Source organism: Crotalus tigris, unplaced genomic scaffold (genome assembly GCF_016545835.1).
Source record: "Crotalus tigris isolate CLP2741 ecotype Arizona unplaced genomic scaffold, ASM1654583v1 scf7180000017773.841730, whole genome shotgun sequence".
In the NCBI taxonomy this organism is placed as follows: Eukaryota; Metazoa; Chordata; class Lepidosauria; order Squamata; family Viperidae; genus Crotalus; species Crotalus tigris.
Window position 1 is genome coordinate 727,401 of NW_024096624.1, and position 20,736 is coordinate 748,136.

At 41.7% G+C, this 20,736-nt stretch overlaps 1 protein-coding gene across 2 annotated transcripts; it reads left to right on the forward strand.

The window, feature by feature from the left end:
* Positions 1 to 297: 297 nt before the first annotated feature.
* Positions 298 to 13,780, forward strand: LOC120307297 (C-type lectin domain family 2 member B-like). Of its 2 annotated transcripts, none has more exons than XM_039341901.1 (6): positions 298 to 519; positions 8,759 to 8,854; positions 10,351 to 10,458; positions 11,027 to 11,199; positions 12,030 to 12,127; positions 13,073 to 13,780. In XM_039341901.1, the coding sequence occupies exons 2-6, from the start codon at positions 8,776 to 8,778 to the stop codon at positions 13,206 to 13,208; spliced, it is 594 nt and encodes a 197-aa protein (XP_039197835.1). In that variant the 5' UTR covers positions 298 to 519; positions 8,759 to 8,775; the 3' UTR covers positions 13,209 to 13,780. The 2 variants fall into 2 exon arrangements, with proteins under 2 accessions (XP_039197835.1, XP_039197836.1); XM_039341902.1 differs by lacking the exon at positions 298 to 519 and adding an exon at positions 4,257 to 4,560.
* Positions 13,781 to 20,736: the final 6,956 nt, after the last annotated feature.

Consider the following 20,736-nt stretch of genomic DNA (forward strand, 5'->3'; position numbering starts at 1 on the left):
TTAGCTTGTTTTAGTAATTTGATTTTATTTCCTCTACTTCCTGGTCTATGTAAGCACTGAAGCTGTTTTGGTCACATAGCAGTCACGCTGGCCCTGACAAATCAGAATCATTTCTGGATGTAGTACTAAGCAGCCATGTGCTCCAGCTGCCAATAATTTTGTTTGCACCAATCAGAATTTGATTGTCCTGCGGCAGGACAATAACATCAGTCAGCAGCTCTCAGACACATCCCCATGGTTACAGGCCAATTGGAAGCATTTTGGGCTGGCCTAAAGCTATCATAGCACTTCCCAGTAACCAATAGGGTACCGTGGTGGGCGCGGCTTACATTTGTATAAAAATGTACAGCATGGATCCTATAGTATTGACTTTTGTGTATCTATGACTGGAGAGGTGACTGCAATCGGGGCTCTTGGATTGGAGCTTCTTCGTATTGGGTGTTTCATAAAAGCGGCTGCTCCCATTTTTGAACCCTGTTAGTGTTGGAAGCTTCCTGCAGGGCATCTGTTTGCATCCAGGTATGAAGACTTTCCTATTTTGTTTTGTTTTTTTGAGGGAGGGGGGAATGGTTGCTTTGTGGTGCACATTTGGTGACAAACACAGTAATTAATAGTAATAATAAAATTATATGTCCTGCTTACGTTTTTCCCTCAGAGTTTCAGGAGAGGATTTTAGGAGATTAGGACCAACTGGGGATAGAGGAGATATTTTCTGAAATGGAATGAATAATAAATAAAAAGGTTTTGGTGTATAGAGGAAAAACTACACACAAATGATGGTCTCCTACCTGGGTCTCTGGGTTGTGCATGGTTTGTTGTTTGTGAATGTTGCCGAACGCTTTCCAGTTACTCAGTCTAGCCTTCCGATTGTCTGAGAGGCTCTACTCATTCTTAGCTTTTTAAGATCGTCCAACATCAACACAGCCTCTCAATTCAGTTCAAAGCTATTCGTTCAGGGAGAGTGGATTTCCCCTTGCCTCGGTGACGTCACCCCTCCCGGGGTGCTGGAACCTTCTTTCGGACCGCTCCATGTCTACCTCCACACAACTCATTCCACGCCGCTCAGGCATGGGAGGCTTGCGCGAAGGTTTTCTACACGGCATTCTTACTTCTCCGGGGTGGTGGTGGAGCACGTAGTATCCTCATTCTACTGCAGTGTTTCCCAAACTTGACAATTTTAAGGCATGTGGACTTCAACTCCCAGAATTCCACAGCCAGCAACTCTGGCTGTGGAATTCTGGGAGTTGAAGTCCTCATGCCTTTTGGGAAACACTGTTCTACTGGAACGCCTTGCAATGGAAAGGCAGGGAGAGGCGTGGCTTGCTTTCCCCGCGCCGGCCGGAACGAGTGAAAGGAGGAAACGTAGTTTCTGCTCTGTCTGCCGCTCGCTCAATCCTTTGAGAGCAGAAAACCGCGAAACTCATTTGTCTTCCCTTCCGTCTCTTTTCTCATTGGCTGGGAGACAAATTTAATTGGCAGGTGTCAGGTTGCTAAAATGCCATTCCCGTCCTCAACCCGGAAGTTGAGCTCAAAAGGGAGGAATGAGGCAAGGATCAGAGATCCAGTTCAGCCCAGGAAAAGTGAGTTGATCAAGGAGTTAATGGAAAAACAGCAGAAAAATTCTAAAGGATTTGATTCCCCGTCCTCAATTCTTTCTCCCTGCTAGCAAGCAGACGGCTGGATTGGACTATAAACTAGATTATTGGTGTATGGGCAAAGAAAAAGAAGAATTCTTTAAAAATCACAAAAGAGAATATAGTTGGCAGAGCCAGGTTTCCAGGCCCTTTTAGAAAGCCAAGAGGGTGTGTGTGTGTGGCGGGGGGGGGGGGAGATCTTACCTCTGGAGGCAGGATATTCCAAAGGCCAGCAGCCATGGCAGAAAAGGCTCTTCTCCTGGACCCTGCCATCTAGAATTCTTTGGCCGATGGGATCTGGAGCATGTTTCTTCTGCCGGTGCAGGTGGTTGAGACAGTTTTCTTAGGTAACCAATTAAAACTTCATGGCATGAGTCTGGGCTGCTTCAGAGAATTCTCATCCTACTAGGATTGGCTCACCCCACATGTGCCACCAAAGGAGGCATGATGTAAGCTCCATTGGAAAAGTACAGGAGAAAAGCCTTCTCTGCTATTGTGCCTGGCCCTCTGGAACATCTTATTCCCCCCCCCCCCGGCTGCACAAAAGTGAGTTCAGCTCCAACACTCCTTCCATAAGAACTTAAAAGACTTGGCTCTGCCAGTTGGATTGGGATGCCAATGATAAGATAGATAAGATAACCTTTATTGTCATTTTTTTTACTGTTGGCACAATGGCACAAATCAAAAATGAAATTTAGTTGCCTGCTCTCAAAGTGAAACACATACATGACACACACCTAAACATACTATATACAACCTATGTATAGACCCACCCCCATACATATACATATCAAATACATATTAAATACTGTCCATCTTGAATACATAACAGAAGGAGGAAGTTTAAGAGTTCACAAGGTTAATTCTGTATGGAATGAAACTATGGCTAAATCTGGATGTTCCGCTACAGATACCTCCCAGAAGGTAACAAGAAAAATAGGTTGTGAAGAGGATGTGTAATGTCCCTGATAATCTTACGGACCCTGTTCAAGCAAAGCTTCTGTGCTATGTCCTGGATGGGAGGGAGGGAACTGCCAATGATCAATGGGGGAGGCTTTATGTTGGGGACAGTTGATTAATGACAGATCCTACTTTCTCCCCCTCTCATAATCCCATTTTTGGCTAAATTGATTTTATAGTATTGTATTTATATTATAAATTACAAAGTTTTATTTTGTAATATTTTAAGTTGGCTGGATTTATATGTGGGAAGATGGACAACTAATAAATTTTACAAACAAGCTAATAATCTGGACCCAGGGCTTTAAAGGTGGTAACCAACACCTTCAATTGGACCTTGAAGCAAACCAGTAACCAGTGCAATTTTTGCAACAGTGGTGTACCGTGGGCCACCTTAGGGCCCCCTAAGATTGTTCATGCAGTTGCATTTTGTGCCAGCTGTAACTTCCGAATGCTCCTCAAAGGTAGCCTCACAGTCGAGCACACTGCAATAATCTAAGCGTGAGATGACCAGGGCATGAGTGACTGAACACAGGATTTCAGATCTAAGAAAGGGCACAACTGATGCACAATCCGAACTTGTGAAAAGGCTCTCCTAACTGCCACCTGCTCTTTGAACCAGAGTCATGAACCTAGAAGGACTCCAGGAGTTTCATGAGGTCTGCCTCGGGAAGTGCAAGCCCATGCAGACCTAAAGATGTTAAACTCCCAGATCCTGAGGCTCCATGTACCCAAAGCCACTTGGTCAAAACCATGGTTCAGCTGAAACCTGTTGTCCCCGTCCTGCCCCCAGAGCCTCTAGGTACCACAGCTAGATAATGAAATGTCTGCAAGAAAACAACCAAGCTCAGAAAGCACCAAGACCTCACTTTTGGAATGAGTGAGCAGAAAGCTGGTGACTGAAGAAAAGAAATCAGGGTGGGGCTATCCTTTGAGATGCATGTCTCTGATTTTGTCATGCCAAGACTGAAGCAAGTGCTTAATGCAAAAGCTGCCTGCAGATGGACCTTGGATTCCTAAAAGGGCTGAGTCACAAAACCAGAGGGATGTACATCCCACAGTGTCAAAGGGAAGGCAGTCCAGATCTAAAAATAGGCTTTAAACCCAGGCTATTTATTCAGCCTATTTCCTTCTTGCCTACCTCTCTCAGTGAAAAGCAGAGAGGAAGGGAAGAGGAGAAAGGAAAGAGTTGATAGATAGCAATAGAGAGAGTGGAGGGGTGCTGGAAAATAACTCTGCGGAGAGGTAGTTGGAGACTTTGAAGAGACAGGAGAAAGAAGATTTCTAGTGGGAAGTTTGAACACACTGGTGTAAATGGTGATTGTTTTCTCTCTAAATTCCTATATACTTGTACATAAAAAGAGAAAGAAAAAAGTGTTTGTAGTCTTCTCTCTCTCTCTCTCTCTCTCTCTCTCTGGGAAGCAATTGCTCTGCTTAATAATACCACAGATTTGGCCACCGAATCAGATCTCCTTTAGGAGTATGTGGTTGGTGGCTGTAAGCCACAAAAGTTAAACCAAAACATTTTAAAGCAGGGGTCTTCAAACTTGGCCCTCTTATGACTTGTGGACTTCCAACTCCCAGAATTCCTCAGCCAGGCGCGCTGGCCCTTTGCCAAGAAGGAGGCAGTGAGGGGAGGAGGTAGTAAAAGCAGCCAAAAAGGGGCGGGGAAAGTGGCTAAACGCAACTGACACTGAACGATGGGAAAACGAGGCCAGCTTTTGTTCCTTTTCTCCGCCATGAAGTCAGATCCAGAGCTCCAGCCCCGCCGAGGAGCGGGAGAAAAGGGGTGCTGTATTTTAAGAGGCAGCAGAGCCGCTTGCTTTTGCTGGGAGAAGGGAGGGCTAGCATCTAGCCAGAAAAGGGAAAGAGCTTCGCCAGCATCTCAGAAAAAGACGGCCGCACAATGGAGCGGCCTCTCCTCCTTCCCTTTTCGGATATCCTGAGCTCTGGAGACCTTGGAAAGGTAAAGAATAATCAGCGGCGGCGCTAGGTGGGTGCAAGGAGTGGATATGGAGACGGCCCAAGCCGCTGTGGTCGGGACCCCAAGGGGCGGAAAGAAAGCATGGGGGCAACTCAGTGAGTGGGGGAGGCCTTGGGGGCAGGGAGACGTGCCTGTACTGGGCTCTTCCACCATCCCCAGGCATCCCATATTCACCCTCCCCCCTCCCTCTTAGAGAAAAAGGGAAGGGCAGGACTTGGCAGAGAAGAGAGTGGAGTGATGCTAGAATAGAAAACAGGCCTGGGGGGAGAAGTAGGGAAAAATAGAGACTTTCAAGGGTACCAGAAGGAAAGAAAGCAGCTTTCTACTGGTTGGTATGAATGTAGTAGGTTTTTTTTCTATCTAAATCCTTGTAAATGGACATAGTAAAAAAAAACAACGGATTCTCCGTGGGAAGCAATTTGCTCTGCTTAAAACCATAGGTTACTTCCATTGAAGCCCGTCTTCTTTCATAACGTGGTGGTTTCAACCCACGAATAAAATTTCTTTAGAGACGGACCCGCCCTGGCCCTTATCCGGCAGAAGGAACATAAACGCTAAAGGCTGCTGAAATGCTGCTTTTTGCGGTTGAGGATTCTCTGCGCAGCCTTGGGAGGGCTGTATTCAGGGCTGTCTGTGTCTCTCTCTCTCTGTGTGTGTGTGTGTGTGTGTGTGTGTGTGTGTGTGTGTGTGTGTGTGTGTGTGTGTGTGTACGTTCCGAGAAGTGGAATTATTACTTGGGAAAAGACTGCACCCACTTTCTAGTAAGCAGTGTGTGTGTGTGTGTGTGTGTGTGCACTTTCCGAGAAGTGGAATTATTACTTGGGAAAAGACTCTGCACCCACTTTCTAGTAAGCAGTGTGTGTGTGTGTGTGTGTGTGTTTAACGGCTTTCTTAAAGGCCGGCAGGGTGGGAGTTGTTCGAACCTCGGGGGGGGGGGGGAAGTTGACTCCACCAGGTCGGAGCCACCACAGAAAAGGCCCTTCCCCGAGGGCCCGCCAGCCGACATTGTCTGGCCGACGGGACCTGAAGGAGGCCCAATCTATGGGACCTCACCGGTCTCTGGAAACTGTGCGGCAGTATGCGGTCCTGTAAGTAACCTGGCCCTATGCCATGAAGGGCTTTAAAGGTGATAACCAACACCTTGAATTGCGTCCGGAGACCCACAGGAAACCAGTGCAGCTCGCGGAGGATAGATGACACGTGGGCGTACCTTGGCGCGCCCACAATCGCTCTTGCGGCTGCATTCTGAACCAACTGCAGCCTCCGAACGCTCTTCAAGGGTAGCCCCATGTAGAGCGCATTACAGTAATCCAGTCTTGAGGTGACGAATCTTTGGCCCTGCTCTTTTTCTCCCAACAATCTGGTGATATCCAATTGATTGCGGTCCTTGCTGGATGTTGCTCACTCATGCAGAGCACTCGTCCAGCAAAGCACATTCTTCATTCTTAGTTCGTACTTTGTTAATATTAATAATAGAATTATATGTTCTGCTACTTTTTTTCTAAAGATTTAAGGAAAGTTTTTTAGGAGATTAAAACAAATTGTGGATATAGGGGATAGTGGGAGAGTCACTGAATTGAATAAAAATAAATGAGTAAAAGGCATTGGTGTGTAAATTACAACGACTATCATCTCCTGCCTGGGTTTCCACTATAGTTTTTTCTGCTGAAATTATGACTTGGAAAAGAACCAGAAGGAAAGAAGCAGCTTTCTACTGGGTGGTATGAATAGTGGTCATTTTTTCTATCTAAATCCCTGTAAATGGACATAGTAAAAAAAAAACAAAAAACCCCGGGTGCTCTGTCTCCCTCTCCGTGGGGAGCAATTTGCTCTGCTTAAAGCCATAGGTTACTTTCATTGGAGCCTGTCTCGTTTCAGAACGTGGGTTTGGTGGTTTCAACCCATGAATAAAACTTCCCATGAATAAAACCAGACCCGCCCTGGCCCTTTATCCAGGAGAAGGAACATAAACGCTAAAGGCAGCTGAAATGCTTGTTTTTACAATTGAGGATTCTCTGCGCAGCCTTGGGAGGGTTGTATTCAGGGCTTTTTTGTGTATGTGGGTGTGTGGGTACCTTGAAGCCAGCACCAAGCCTCCAGCCTCGCCTAGGAACTAGGCCATGGTGCTTTCATTTGAGGTGGGAGGAGCGTCTAGCATACGTCATTGTAAAGGGCCGCTGAAAAAAAATCCTGAAAAGGGGGGGAGGAATAAGAGCTTCCTGAAGAAGCATTACATTGTATTCCCCTATTGTTGTTGTCCTCCTCCTCCTTTTGACCTTCAATTAACGGAAAGGAAATTTTATAGGGCCTAGAGCAGGGGTAGGCAACCCAAAACACTCAAAGAGCCACTTGGACCCGTTTCCCACCAAAAACAAAACACTGGGAGCTGCAAAACCCTTTTGATATCTAAAATGAAGATAACACACTGCATATATCCTTTTTTGCCTTTATTATAGGTGTGTGTGTGTGTGTATGTATGTATGTATGTATGTATGTATGTATGTATGTATTATGAAGGTAAAAAAGGATATATGCAGTGTTATCTTCATTTTAGATGTCAAAAGGGTCTCTCACTCTCTGTCTCTCTCTCTCTCTTTTTCTTTCTGCCTTTGGTCTGCCAGTCCTCTTCCCCCACTCTCTTTCTTTCTCTCTCTCTCTTTCCTCTCTCTCTCTATTTCTCTCTCTCCCTCTCTCCGATCTGCTGCTCACCTGGCAAGCTGGCTTCAAGCTGTTCTCCAACAAGCTCAGGGGTAGGCAACCCTGGCTCTTTTATGACTCATGGACTTCAACTCCCAGAATTCCTGAGTCAGCATAGCTGAGCTAGCTAGCTCTCTCCTACCCTTCCTGCTTCCTGCAGAGACGCAGGTTGCCGACCTGTGGCCTAGAGGAGGGGGGGCTTTGAGCCTAAGTAAGAATAGACAGGAAAAGAGTAAAGGGCAAGAGTAAACAGGCAAAATTCACAGACACTCCACTTTCTCTTCATTCTTCAAAACACTTTCCCAACTTTTCACGCACAAAGAAATCTGCACAGAGAAATACCAACAAACAGAGATGGTGCCCTAACATTGCCAAGCACTGTGATCTGTAACACCTCCCCCTCTCCTTTGGAGAAGGAGCTATAATCAGCTCAGGTGAGGACCAAGTCAGGTATTTCAGCAGGTGCTCCTCACTTTCAAGTTTTACCTTTGGGATTACCTGTTGACTTTAAAAAAAAAAAAGCAAACAGATGCTGAGTCAATTTGATGACCAATTCTGGCCCTAGGTTCTGCCTTTTCCAAAAAGCAACCGAGTCAGAAGATAATTTAAAAGCAATTTAATAATAATGGGAAGGGACCTTGGAGGTCATCTAGTCCAGCCAACTGTTCAGGCAGGAAACCCTGTCCAGTTTCTTCTTAGAAACTTCCAGTGTTGGAGCATTCATCGCTTCTGGAGGCAGGTTGTTCCACTGGTTAATTGTTCTAAATGTCAGGAAGTTTTTCCTTAGTTCTAGGTTGCTTCTCTCTTTGTTTAGTTTCCATCCGTTGCTTCTTGTCCTGCCTTCAGGTGCTTTGGGGAATCGCTTGACTCCCTCTTCTTTGTGGCAGCCCCTGAGATATTGGAACACGGCTATCATGTCACCCTTCGTCCTTCTCTTCATTAAACTAGACATACCCAATTCCAGCAACCATTCCTTGTATGTTTTAGCCTCCAGACCTCTAGTCATCTTTGTTGCTCTTTTCTGTACTCTTTCTAGAGTCTCAACATCTTGTTTACATCGTGGTAACCAAAACTGGATGCAGTATTCCAAATGTGGCCTTACCAAGCCATTGTAAAGTCGTATTGATTCTATCCCTCTGTTAATGCAACCTAGCACTGTTTTGGATTTTTGGCAGCTGCAGCACACTGCTGGCTCATATTTAAGTGATTGTCCACTAGGATTCCAAGATCCCTCTCACAGTTGCTACTATTGACTAATAAATAACAGAATGTTGGATTTTTTTTTTTTTTGCTTCTCTACTAAAATGTTGCCCAATTTATTGATGACAATAAAAAACTTTGCATGACAAATTACTTTCTACTACACACTATTTAAGAGGCTGTATCTACGTATTAAAAGTGATTCATGAAATTAGCTGTAATTTGCCAGCTTCTGTATGCATCTTGGCCTTCCTTCTTGTGACAGCCCCGTTTCCAATTTCAGATCATACAGATCCAGGAATGTCGAATATGGATGAGGAGAAAAAGCTTCAGGGCTCTCTTATCAATGGATATGCCGCTGGACAGGAGGAACAAGCAGGTAATAATAACAATATCGAGATCTTGAAGCTAGTCACCCAAATGAAGGGATTGAAATGTCCAAGACATGGCCACAGGAGCATACGGAGCAATATAAAACATGTACCGTGTCCCCAATTGGACTTTGAAAAACTCCTGCTGAATTTTAATGTTTCGTGGAACAGAAATAAAGAAGCAAATGTCCTAGAGAGCTAGGCTGTCATCCTAGTAAGCTTTAAGAGGTTATTTATATCAAATGTACAGGAGAGAGTGGAAAGTCTGCTCCAAATATGTAAAAGTACAGATTTCACTATGGATCTGTCTGGACATATTCCTTGTCCAAGAGGCTCCAAAAAGGAGAAGAGGAAAATGGATTTATTCCTGGGTCTATATAGTTTATCTCAAACAGTTCAATGTCAGGCCGGTTCTGTCCCACCCTGGGTGTAGACATTTATGTGGTTTTCCTGCTGCATCATCAATTTTATTTATTCAATTTCTCTAGCTGCCCTACTCAAATCAAGTGACTCTGGGTGGCATATAATCCTAAATTTGGAATGAAGGCGAATATACGTGTTTTAGAGTATAATAATTATTAGATAATTTACAGTTTTACAATATAATTATATATTCTAATATAATTGAATATTCTATAATTTTAGAATATAATTATAGTCTGAATATAATTTAGAATATAATTTTAAAATATAATTCTATAATTATATTCTAAAATTATATTTAGAAGATAATTATATTCTAAAATTAGAATCTTAATTCTACAATTATAGACCCATTAAAATAAAAATAAAACAGTACAAATATCCAGAAAAGAAATAGAAACAGCAGCCAAGATAATTAATCAACTAATGGTAAAGCCAGGAAATGGGGCCCATAATCCATTCCAAGCTCCAGGCCTGGGTACCTAGCCAAGTTTTTAATGCCTTGTGAAAGGCCAACAGGATTGGGGCCATTCTAATCTCCGAGGGAGAATAGCCCACAAAGCAGGGGCTACAGCAGAGAAGGCCTGTGTTCTAGTTCCTGCCAGTTGACACTCTTTGGCTGACAAGATGTGCAGCAGGCCCAGTCCTGCTTCACCAGGCCCGATTTTGTTTCATGTCTCAATCTTCTGTTTAACTGAACCAGATGAAGCGCAAATATTTTCTGGAGCATCATCTTTATTTACAAGAAGGCCTCCAGATCCATCAAGGACACTGAAAAAAAGGGAGGGAGGGAGGGAGGGATAGAGGTAAAAACTCCTAAGCAGTTTTATTTCCTCAATAAAAATATTATAGCTCCGTTTCCTTTCATCAAACTACTACTGACATTTTAGTTGACTCAAGAGGAGAATTATTGGGTTTGGAAATTAAAAAATAAAAAGCAAGAAAACCTATCAATTTGAAAATCTGTATAATATTTTATTTAGGATTTTCAGCTCAAGGAGATTTCTCTCTACCTTCCTTTGGTGTAGCAGATGAGTGCTGATGGATCTTGGTTTTTTTTTTTTTTTTTTTTTTGGTGCAGGAGGTATCGAACGGAGATTATTGCCAGTTTGGAATAAGCACAAAAAAGCAATAATAATTGGATTTGTCATTTTGATCTTCATCGTTGCTGTTGTCTCCTTTTTTCTGGGTAAGGAATCCTGACCCTAACACTTTTGCCTTGAAATGCTACTTCTCACATGACTTCCTGAAGCTGAATGCAGTTCGATCGAAACATAGAGTTGGCCTTGTCTCAGTTTTAGGTACTGTAAACTACTTCATCTAATACAGGAAACTTCAGATCCAATGTTTGGAACAAGTCTTGATGTTTGAAAGGTAAAATAAATAAACATACATTTCTGTATTTAGTGATATCCTGCCAGAAGCAGTAAATGCAAAATAGATGGACCAAATGCGCAATAGGTTGACTAAATCAGTGGAAAAGCCCACAAAGAGATTCATGGCTGAATCAATGGGTTTGCATCTGGTATCTTTGATCCAAATCCAGCACGAAAATCACTGCTCAGGCCCACACTCTCTATTAATTTGAGGACTGCAAGATGGAGGTCACTACAACTGCTAAAATGTGGGGCTTTTCATCTAGATTGGGTTTTATCAGAACTTACTAACAGGTTCCGATTCAGTGAGAGGGTCCCATCTTGCCCATAAGAACGGGACTGGATAAGTTAGTGTCTATTCTTTCTATCTCTCTGTTCTAGAAAGACACATGCCATTAAATTGCCAACATGATGACATTAAATGCCCACTTGACTGGATTGGACATCATGGGCACTGCTATAAATTTTCAGAAGAGGAAAAAAACTGGAATGAAAGCTGGAACTTCTGTATTTTGCATAATGCTTCCTTGGCCAAAATTACAAAGGAGGAAATGGTGAGTAACTGGCCACCGTAGAGATATTGTTGTTTCATTGATGGTGCATGCTCTTCTACAACATGAAAAAGTTAAAAGATTTTCTCCTAATATTACAAAAAAAAAAATCTCCTTAGATGCCTTTCTGAGTAAAAGCATCAAAATCCTTTTAATCTTCTCCAGGTTCTAAAAGCTTCCAATTTTACAAAGCAGAAAATTAAAAATCGAAGTATATCATTGAAACAAGTCACTGTCATCTGCTTCTTTCATTTTTTTCCTGCTTAGAAACATCTGCTACTATCCCCAAATAGCAATAGCACTTAGACTTATATACCGCTTCCCAGTGCTTTACAGCCCTCTCTAAGCGGTTTACAGAGTCAGCCTATTGCCCCCCAACAATCTGGGTCCTCATTTTACCAACCTGGGAAGGATGGAAGGCTGAGACAACCTTGAGCATGGTGAGACTCGAACTGCCAAACTGCTGGCAGCCGACAGTCCGCAGAAGTAGCCTGCAGTACTGTATTCTAATCACTGCGCCACCAGAGATAGAATCAGGAAGCCAACAGTAAAACTGTAGACATTGCCAAGATCCATTCTAGAAAAATCATGGCAAAACCATTCTAGGTTTGTAGAAAACCTACAAAAGGTTTAAAATGTACTTTAAAAAAGTTAACTATCTTCTACCATTTTGCCGCATACCAGAGAACTACTCGGTATGTTTTATTAGGGTTAATTACTGTTCAAAAGATAATTTTAGACTCTTCAGCCTATGTGTAAGTTCAGAAATTCAGCTGGGAATCTAGCATTGCAAGGTTCTAACATGCACGATTTTTGTTTTTGTTTTTTTTAAGGATTTTGTGAGGAAATTCACAAGAGACCACGTCTTTTGGATCGGCCTCAAGAGAGAACGAAATCAATCCTGGAAGTGGCCAGATGGAGACAATGCAACGTAAGTCTTCCTCTTTACCCTTCAGTTGGCAGGAACTAAAAGTTAAATGCCCCCGCTGAGGCTCCATGCAGCTCAGGACTGATCTTAGAAAGAGCCTGCTGGCTGCCAGCATTCAGGAGTTGCCCTCTAAAAAGATTTGGTCCTACTAATGTAACTTAAAATTCATAATGGGTAGTCCTCGATTTACAGCTATTCATTTAGCAAACATTTAAAGTTACAACGGCACTGAAAAAAAAAAACGACTTGTGATTGATCCACACAATGACAATCATCATAAGCATCCCCATGATTACATGATCAAAATTTGGCAAGTAGCCCATATTTATTTGTTAGGGAAAATCTATATGGCTACCCAACTTGCTCAAGGCGACTCTGGGTAGCTTACGAAACGAAACAACAATACTAAACCCAATAAAATCCCCCCCATGATAACAATCAAATCAACCAGTTGATGCGCTCCATATCACCCATACCCAGGCCTGCTGGCAAATCAGTGTCAACGGTTGCAACATCCTGGGGTTGTGGGGCTTCCACTTGCGATCTTCCCAAGAAGCAAAGTCAACAAGGAAAGCTGGATCCTCTTAAAATCATTTGATTCACTCAACCACTGCAGGGACTCGCTTAAGAGCTGTGGCCCAAAAAAAAAAAAAGTTATAAAACTGGACACAACCCAGTTAACAACTGCTTTGCTTAAGCAATGGCAATTCCAGCCCTAATTGTGGTTGTTCTAAGTCAAGACTACCTGTGCAATAATGTGCTTGGAATTGAGGCCAGAACGCTGAGCTCCTGAACAGTCAACCCTTCCCAATAGATGAATTGGGGAGTAATCTGCAGAATCATCTGTGAGAAGGCAAGGCTCAGCTAGTTGAACTGTAAGCTCAGGACCCCTTTGGTACTGCTAGGTGGGAAATACTCCCCACTGCCTAACTTCTGCTTCTGTTGCAGGTCGGAAATCATGGGGCATGATGGAGAAGGAGGAGGAGACTGTGCATATTTGGATGATAGTGGCGAAGGCTACGCAGGGACATGCACCACCGAACACCGCTTCATCTGCAAAAAAAATGATCCTAAGAGATCCTGAAAGGACTTAACGACCATTCAAAACAACAGCATAGGCCTCATTTTTATACAGTCATGTGAAAAGGAAAGTACACCCTCTCTGAGTTGTACGGTTTTACATATCAGGACCTAGCAAAAATTATCTGGTCCTTAGCAGCTCTTAAAAATAGGTAAATACAACTTGAGATGAACAACAACACCTGAATATTACACCACAAAGCAAGTAAATTTATGAAGATTTGTGAACTAATTATGAGGATCTTAAAACAACTCAATTGCAATAAGATTTTTCTATCTGCAATTATCACTACTTATTATAGACTAATACTTTTCTATAACCTTTTACACTAAGTACAAACTAATTTATTTTTCAACTGAAATTTTCTCTTTTCATCTTTTTGGTAAATTTTTTGTACATCTCTGGTTGCAAACTATATCTAGAGGACAAACCTCACTTGGATAAATGGCATTTTTTGTGGGCCTTGAAATTGCCAGGAGCATTGGGTTTACTTGTAACAGAACAAAAGAACTTGTGGCAGAACAAAAGAAATGTAAAGAATCTAGGAGAAATAAAGAACTATGTACGAGCAGAAATGAAGAAACTACAAGGAGGGTATATTCTAAGTCAAAAGAAAAAAACATACAATTGTTAAAAGGATTTGGATATTGGGCTTCCAGTGGATCTGCGCGTGCGATGGCGGCTACTTTGTAGCCGTCCTCCTGGGTAAGTGTGAATCGCTATGAACAGCGGACATCAGCTGTTCAGCGGTTCAAAATCCCCCTCCCGGGCAAAGGGGGGGGGAAGAGGGTTGTCTGAATAGTGGTAGAGCCTCTTATGCACCCCCAAGGCTTTTTGGGGGGGGGTGAAAAGAGTGCTCCCACGGAGTTCAGACTGTCTCCGCTTCCCAGCTGCTTTTGTCCCTAGGGACAAAACAAGCCGCTGCAACCACCTCCACGATTAAAGTGATCTGGTGAGGTTTTTTTAGAAGCGGACAGAGCTGAGTAGAGGATTTAGCTTTTACTTTCTTTGATTTTATTTGGATTTTAAGTTTAAAGATTTACTTTTACTTTTATATTCCCTCTTTTTTTTTCCTTTGTTGAAAGGGAAAGTAAAATGGCGATCGGCAGGCTTTTCGGTGTTTTTTTTTTTTTTTTTTTCCCCTTGGGAAGGTAGAATGGCGATCGGCAGGCTTTTTGGTGTTTTTTTTTCCCTTTCCTTTTTTTTTTTTTTTAATGACTGGAACGGAATGTGGACCTGATTATTTATAATGATTTTTTGATGTTGGGTTTGGATTTTAGAAGCATTATTATTTTTGTTTAACTTCTTTGTTTTGTTTTTTGTACTTTTAAAAAATGGAATGGATTTTTTCTATTTAATCATTTTTTTTTCTTTTTCCCTTTTCCTTTTTTTAACTCCTTTCTTTTTATTATTTATCTCCTTTTGAAGGATTTTTTGATTTTTTTTGGAGTTAATCTCTTTTTTTTTGCTTAATTTTTGTAATTTTTAAGAAGGAGTAAAGATTTTTTTAAGATGGCTCCAAAGCGTCCAGTAATTCCTACAGTTCCTAAGGTGGTTTCTTCTTCGGTGTTATCATCAGCGTAACAACCTAAATCAATAGCTTCACCCTCTTTCTTGGTACAGCCAATAATGGTGAAGGATTTGCAAGATATGATGGGAAATGTTATATCTCAAATTAGGGAAGAAATGAAAGAGATTTTAGAGGAAAATAATAAGATTTTGAGGCAAGAGATAGTTTTGGCTCTAAAAGGAGTTGCCTCTGTTCTTGAAAAGCTGAACTCTCGCGTAGAAGAGGTAGTGGGAAAAGTGGAATTGATGGAGGGAAAATTTGAAAGCATGGAAAAAGAGATGGAAAATTTTCAAGATGAGATTCTTATGCTTCAATATAGACAAATGGAATATGCTTTAAGAATCAGAGGCTTGAGAGAGTCTGTGCAAGGAGATCTGAGAGAGATGGTTGCAAAGGACTTTGCTGTGATTTTGAATAAAGAAAAAGAGGAAATACTTAGTGAAATTGAAAAAACATTTAGAGTTAACTCTGTGGTGGCAGAGCAAAAGAATTTGCCAAGAGATGTGGTAATTTACTTTGGGAAAAGATCCCTGCGCAACGAAATTATACAAGCTTTTTATAAGAAGAGGTTTCAAATTGCTTCACAAGATGTTATAATTCTAAAGGAGATCCCATCTAAAATTTTAAGAAGAAGAAAGGAGTTTGCTTTTTTAGCAGATGAACTTAAAAAGAGACGAATCTTGTTCAGATGGGATGTTCCGACTGGAATGGTGAGTTACCTGGGGATATGTTATAGACTTAATACTGTTTCTAAAGCAAAAGACTTTTATACTTTGGTCCTGGGGGTATGTTCATCGCCATCTATTAAGTTTAAAGCTTTGGAAGAAAAGAAGGTAGAATTGCAGTTTGAAGAGCCTATACTTATGAAAATTGGGAAATCTCAGTTTGAGGGGCCTCAACAAGTTGAGATGGAGGAGCAGAGGATAACCGGTGCAACATATAACTGTAAAGAAAAGGAGCAACAGAAGAAGGTCAAGGAAGCCTCACAAGTATTGGTTTCTGAATCTGCGGGAGAATTAGGATTTATAAATTTTTTGGAGCAACCTTTAAGGGTAGAATTGCAGTCTGAAGAGCCTATATTAATGAAAAATGGGAAATCTCAGTTCGAGGGGCCTCAACAAGTCGAGATGAAGAAGCAGAGGACAACTCGTGCAACATATAAAGAAAAAGAGCAACAGAAGAAGGAGTTTAAGGAAGCCTCACAAGTATTGGTTCCCGAGTCTGCGGGAGAAGCAAGATTTACAAACTTTTTGGAGTTACCTTTAAGGGTAGATTTTAAAGCGCTTCTTTTGAGGTTTATGGACAAGAGAGACTGATAAGGAATGTGTTTATTGTGGATGGAATTTGTTATTGGTAAAGATTTAAATATGTATAAGGGAATTTTAATGTTTTAAGTTATGTTTAAATTTGTGTTTTGGAGGGAGTTTATAAAGAATGATGGATAATAATATAAGTATGATATGAAAAGGTTCAGAGTATATTATAATGTGTTTAATGATTGGGTTTTTTATTTATTATTATATAACTTGTTTAATTAAATGTACTTAGATTTGTTTAGGATTTATATGTCTTAAGTTTTTTTTTTGATAGGAGAGAAGATTATGGAGATTGAATGAAAATTTTAGATAAGAAGTTTAAGTACTTAGTTTAAGTATTCAAAAGAGTATTTAGTCTTAATGGTATAATGAATGTTTATATGTTTATTTTTGTGTTTTAGGATAAAGAAAGAGGGAGAGATTAGATTTTATATTGTAGGTATAGATATTTAAAGAAAGTAATGTTTAAATTTATGTTTTGGAGGGAGTTTATAAAGAATGATGGATAATAATATAAGTATGATATTAGAAAATGTTTAGAGTATATTATAACGTGTTTAATGATTGCAATTATTATTTTTTAGAGAAGATAACCTATTTAATGTATTTAGATTTGTTTAGGATTTATATGTGTTTTAAGTTTTTCTTTTCTTTTTCTGAAAAATTTTAATTAAGCCTGTACTCAGCTCTGGGAAGGTTGGGGGAGGGTTTGGGAGGTTTGGGGAGGTGGGGGAGGGTATGGGAGGGTGGGGGGGGGGTTGGGGAAGGGATTTGTTTTGTAAAATTTAAAAGCTTTCAATAAAAAAAAAAGGATTTGGATATTGAAGTGAAAGGAACTATACCACTATTTGAAGATAACAACATGTATACAGATGGCAACAGGTGACAGAAAAAAACAAGCAAATACGTTGACATAAAATATTGTCAGAAACAGTGAAAGAAAATGTAATAGACCCAATTTATTGTCCCTCGGAAGATAATTTAGCTGACCTTTTCTCTTGCATTTGTTTTATGTCTTAACTGTAAAAAGGAAAGCAAGTTGGGTCTTGAGGTTCCCCCTATATCCCACTTTTTCAAACTACTCTAATAAATTCAGTAAGGCATTTGATAAAGTAGACCACAACCTACTAGATAAGATAGAAAAATGTGGGTTAGACAGCATCACTACCAGATGGATTTGTAGCTGGCTGACCGGGCGTACTCAGCGTGTGGTCCTCAATGGAACTGCATCTACATGGAAGGAAGTGTGTAGTGGGGTGCCCCAGGGCTCTCTTCTAGGCCCAGTGCTCTTCAACATCTTCATCAATGATTTGGACGAGGGGATAGATGGACAACTCATCAAATTTGCAGACGACACCAAGCTGGCAGGAATAGCCAAAATTCCAGAAGACAGGCTTAGGACACAGGAGGATCTGGACAGACTTGAACACTGGGCGCTATCTAACAAAATGAAATTCAACGCTGAAAAAAGTAAAGTTCTACATTTAGGCAAGAAAAACCAAATGTACTGGTATAGTATACCTTGCTCAATAGTAGCAACTATGAGAGGGAACTCGGAGTCCTAGTGGACAATCACCTAAATATGAGCCAGCCGTGTGCTGCAGCTGCCAAAAAAGCCAACACTGCAGTAACACAGGGATAGAATCAAGATCATGTGAAGTATTAATACCACTTTACAATGCCTTGGTAAGGCCACACTTGGAATACTGCATTCAGTTTTGGTCACCACGATGTAAAAAAGAGGTTGAGACTCTAGAAAGAGTACAGAGAAGAGCAACAAAGATGATTATTATTATTAAATTGTTTTTAAATTATCTTCTGACTCGGTTGCTTATTGGAAAAGGCAGAACCTAGGGCCAGAATTGGCCATTAAATTGACTCAGCATCTGTTTGCTTTAAAAAAAAAAGTCAACAGGTAATCCCAAAGGTAAAACTTGAAAGTGAGGAGCACCTGCTGAAATACCTGACTTGGTCCTCACCTGAGCTGATTATAGCTCCTTCTCCACAGGAGAGGGGGAGGTGTTACAGATCACAGTGCTTGGCAGTGTTAGGGCACCATCTCTGTTGGTATTTCTCCGTGCAGATTTCTTTGTGCGTGAAAAGTTGGGAAAGTGTTATGAAGCATGAAGAGAAAGTGGAGTGTGTGAATTTTGCCTGTTTGCTCTTTCCCTTTACTCTGTCTATTCATACTTAGGCTCAAAGCCCCCCCTCCTCTAAGCCCTATAAAAATTTCCTTTCCGTTAATTGAAGGTCAAAAGGAGGAGGAGGACAACAACAATAGGGGAATACAATGTAATGCTTCTTCAGGAAGCTCTTATTCCTCCCCCTCTTCAGGATTTTTTTTTTCAGTACTTTCACATGCATTAAATTCAATCCTGAGTTTGTATCAAGATTTCACTTGATGTCTCTGCATGTGCAGAATGCCAACCACGTAAGAGTGAGCATGTCTTATCCTTGTATTTTCTGGACTAGGAAAATTGGTTTCTGTTGAATTACAACATTGTTTCCAGTGGCTATAGTTGTTTTCAGAGCACATTTATCTATTGTACCGGAACTTCACTTCTCTATACTTCTCCTTTTTATGTCTATAGCAGTGGTGGCGAACCTATGGCACGGGTGCCAGAGGCGGCACTCAGAGCCCTCTCTGTGGGCACACACACCATCACCCCAGTCCTAGGCCTTCAGCTGGGTTTTAGAAAACCTTTTCGCTTTAGGCCTCCGCCGCTGTGTGCAAAAAAAAAACGTTCAATCAATCAATTTCAACATCTTGCGGAGAAAAAAAAAGATCTTGCAAGTTGGAATTGATTGATTGAACTTTTTAGTCCCACCCAGTCTGCTGTTGCCACTGCAGCCACGCCCACCCAATGGGCCACACCCACCGGGCACCTGACGATGCATAAGTGGGTTTTGGATTGCAGTTTGGGCACTCGGTCTCTAAAAGGTTCGCCATCACTGGCCTAGAGCTTCTATCAAAACTTAATGGGCTCTTCTGAATGTTCCTGGACCCTCATGCATCAGTATAAAATTGTATATAACTGTATATAAAATTTAAAAGGAGGCAAAGATACAGGCAGTCCTTGACTTACGACCACAGTTGAGCCCAAAATTGCTGTTGCTAAGTGAAACAAGTGGATTTTGCCCCACTTTATGACTTTCCTTGTGAACAATTGTTAAGTGAATCACTGCAGTTGTTAAGTTCATGGTGGTTAAGTGAAATCATGCTTCCCCATTGACTTTCCTTGTAAGAAAGTTGCCAAAGATGATCACATGATCCGGAGACACTGCAACCATCACAAATATAAGTCCACTACCAAGTCTAAATTTTGATTATATGACTACGGGGATGCTGCAAGTGTGAAAAATAGTCATAAGTCACTTTTTTCAGTACTGTTTGTAACTGTCACTAAACGAACTGTTGTCAATTGAGGACTGCCTATAATTGATTGGGACCTGGAGAAATTAGAATCCGAAATAAAATATTTAAACTCCAGATTTGCTACCACAGGAAAGCTACCAAGAGATGTTTTAGTCCATTTTGTAAGAAGGGAAACGACAGAAGTTTTGGATTGCCATTTTAAAACTGTATTAAAAATGGAAAATGCGAGTGTACTTGTCTTGAAAGAAATCCCTGTGAGAATTTTGAGAAAGTGTTGTTGTTTTCTTTGAAAATGTTTTGTTTCTCATCCAAGAAACTTCTTCAGTTCTAACTTGACTGGTAGGGAATGGAAGGATTTATGTTCTTTGCAGTCATCATTAGCACTCTGAAGGTCGGTCCTCTAAAAAGATTTGGCCCTACTAAACTAACTCAAAATGCATTAAGGGTAGTCCTCAACTAACAACCCTTCATTTAGCGACTGTTTAGAGCAGGGGTGTCAAACTCAATTTCGTTGAGGGCCATATCAGCATTGCAGTTGCCCTTGGGGGGGGCAGGTGAGTGGGTGTGGATGGAGTGGGTGTGGCCTACTGGGTGGGCATGGCCAGCTCTACATCGTTCGCGTCAAGGGTGCCTGTGGGAGCCTGGGCAGGAGTGGGACAGATCTGAGGCTCTCTGGCAGAAGGAGGTGGGACCGGGGCAAGCGCCAAGGCATGGTCCATTTCTTCATTCCTCACAAAGGGTGACACCTCCCCAGCATGCACCCAGGGGGTAGGGCCAACACGGCAGGGGCTGGTTCCTTGCTGTTTCTAGATGGCCTTGTGGAGCTATGACTGAATGCGTTTCAGCATAGATGACCACCACAAAATTGTACATTGGCTCCGGCTGGCCTGGGCCAGGGCCAAGGCAGTGGGGGCCGTTCCCTCACTGTTTCTAGGATGGCTTCGCGGGCCGCATCTGGCCCCCGGGCCTTGTGTTTGACATGTCTGGTTTAGATTACAACCGAAGTAGGGGAAAAAAGAGACTGTTCCTCACAATTATGAGCGTCACGTCCTCCCCATGATCACATGATCAAAATTTGGTAGTTCATAACTGGCGTGTTATTTATGAGGAAAATTTATATAGCCACCCTACTCACTCATGGTGACTCTGGGCAACTTAGAGAAATAAAACAATACTAAACCCAAAAAACCCCACCCTCCTAGTGACAGTAATAAAAAATAACCAGTTGATGAATTGATTCCAGAGTCCACAAATCTCCCGGCAAAATAG

Coding starts and splice junctions, on each gene's coding strand:
- LOC120307297 (XM_039341901.1), top strand. CDS start 8,776: ATGTCGAATATGGATGAGGAGAAAAAGCTTCAGGGCTCTCTTATCAAT. Junction 8,855..10,350: donor TGGACAGGAGGAACAAGCAG/GTAATAATAACA, acceptor TTTTTGGTGCAG/GAGGTATCGAACGGAGATTA. Junction 10,459..11,026: donor TGTTGTCTCCTTTTTTCTGG/GTAAGGAATCCT, acceptor TCTCTGTTCTAG/AAAGACACATGCCATTAAAT.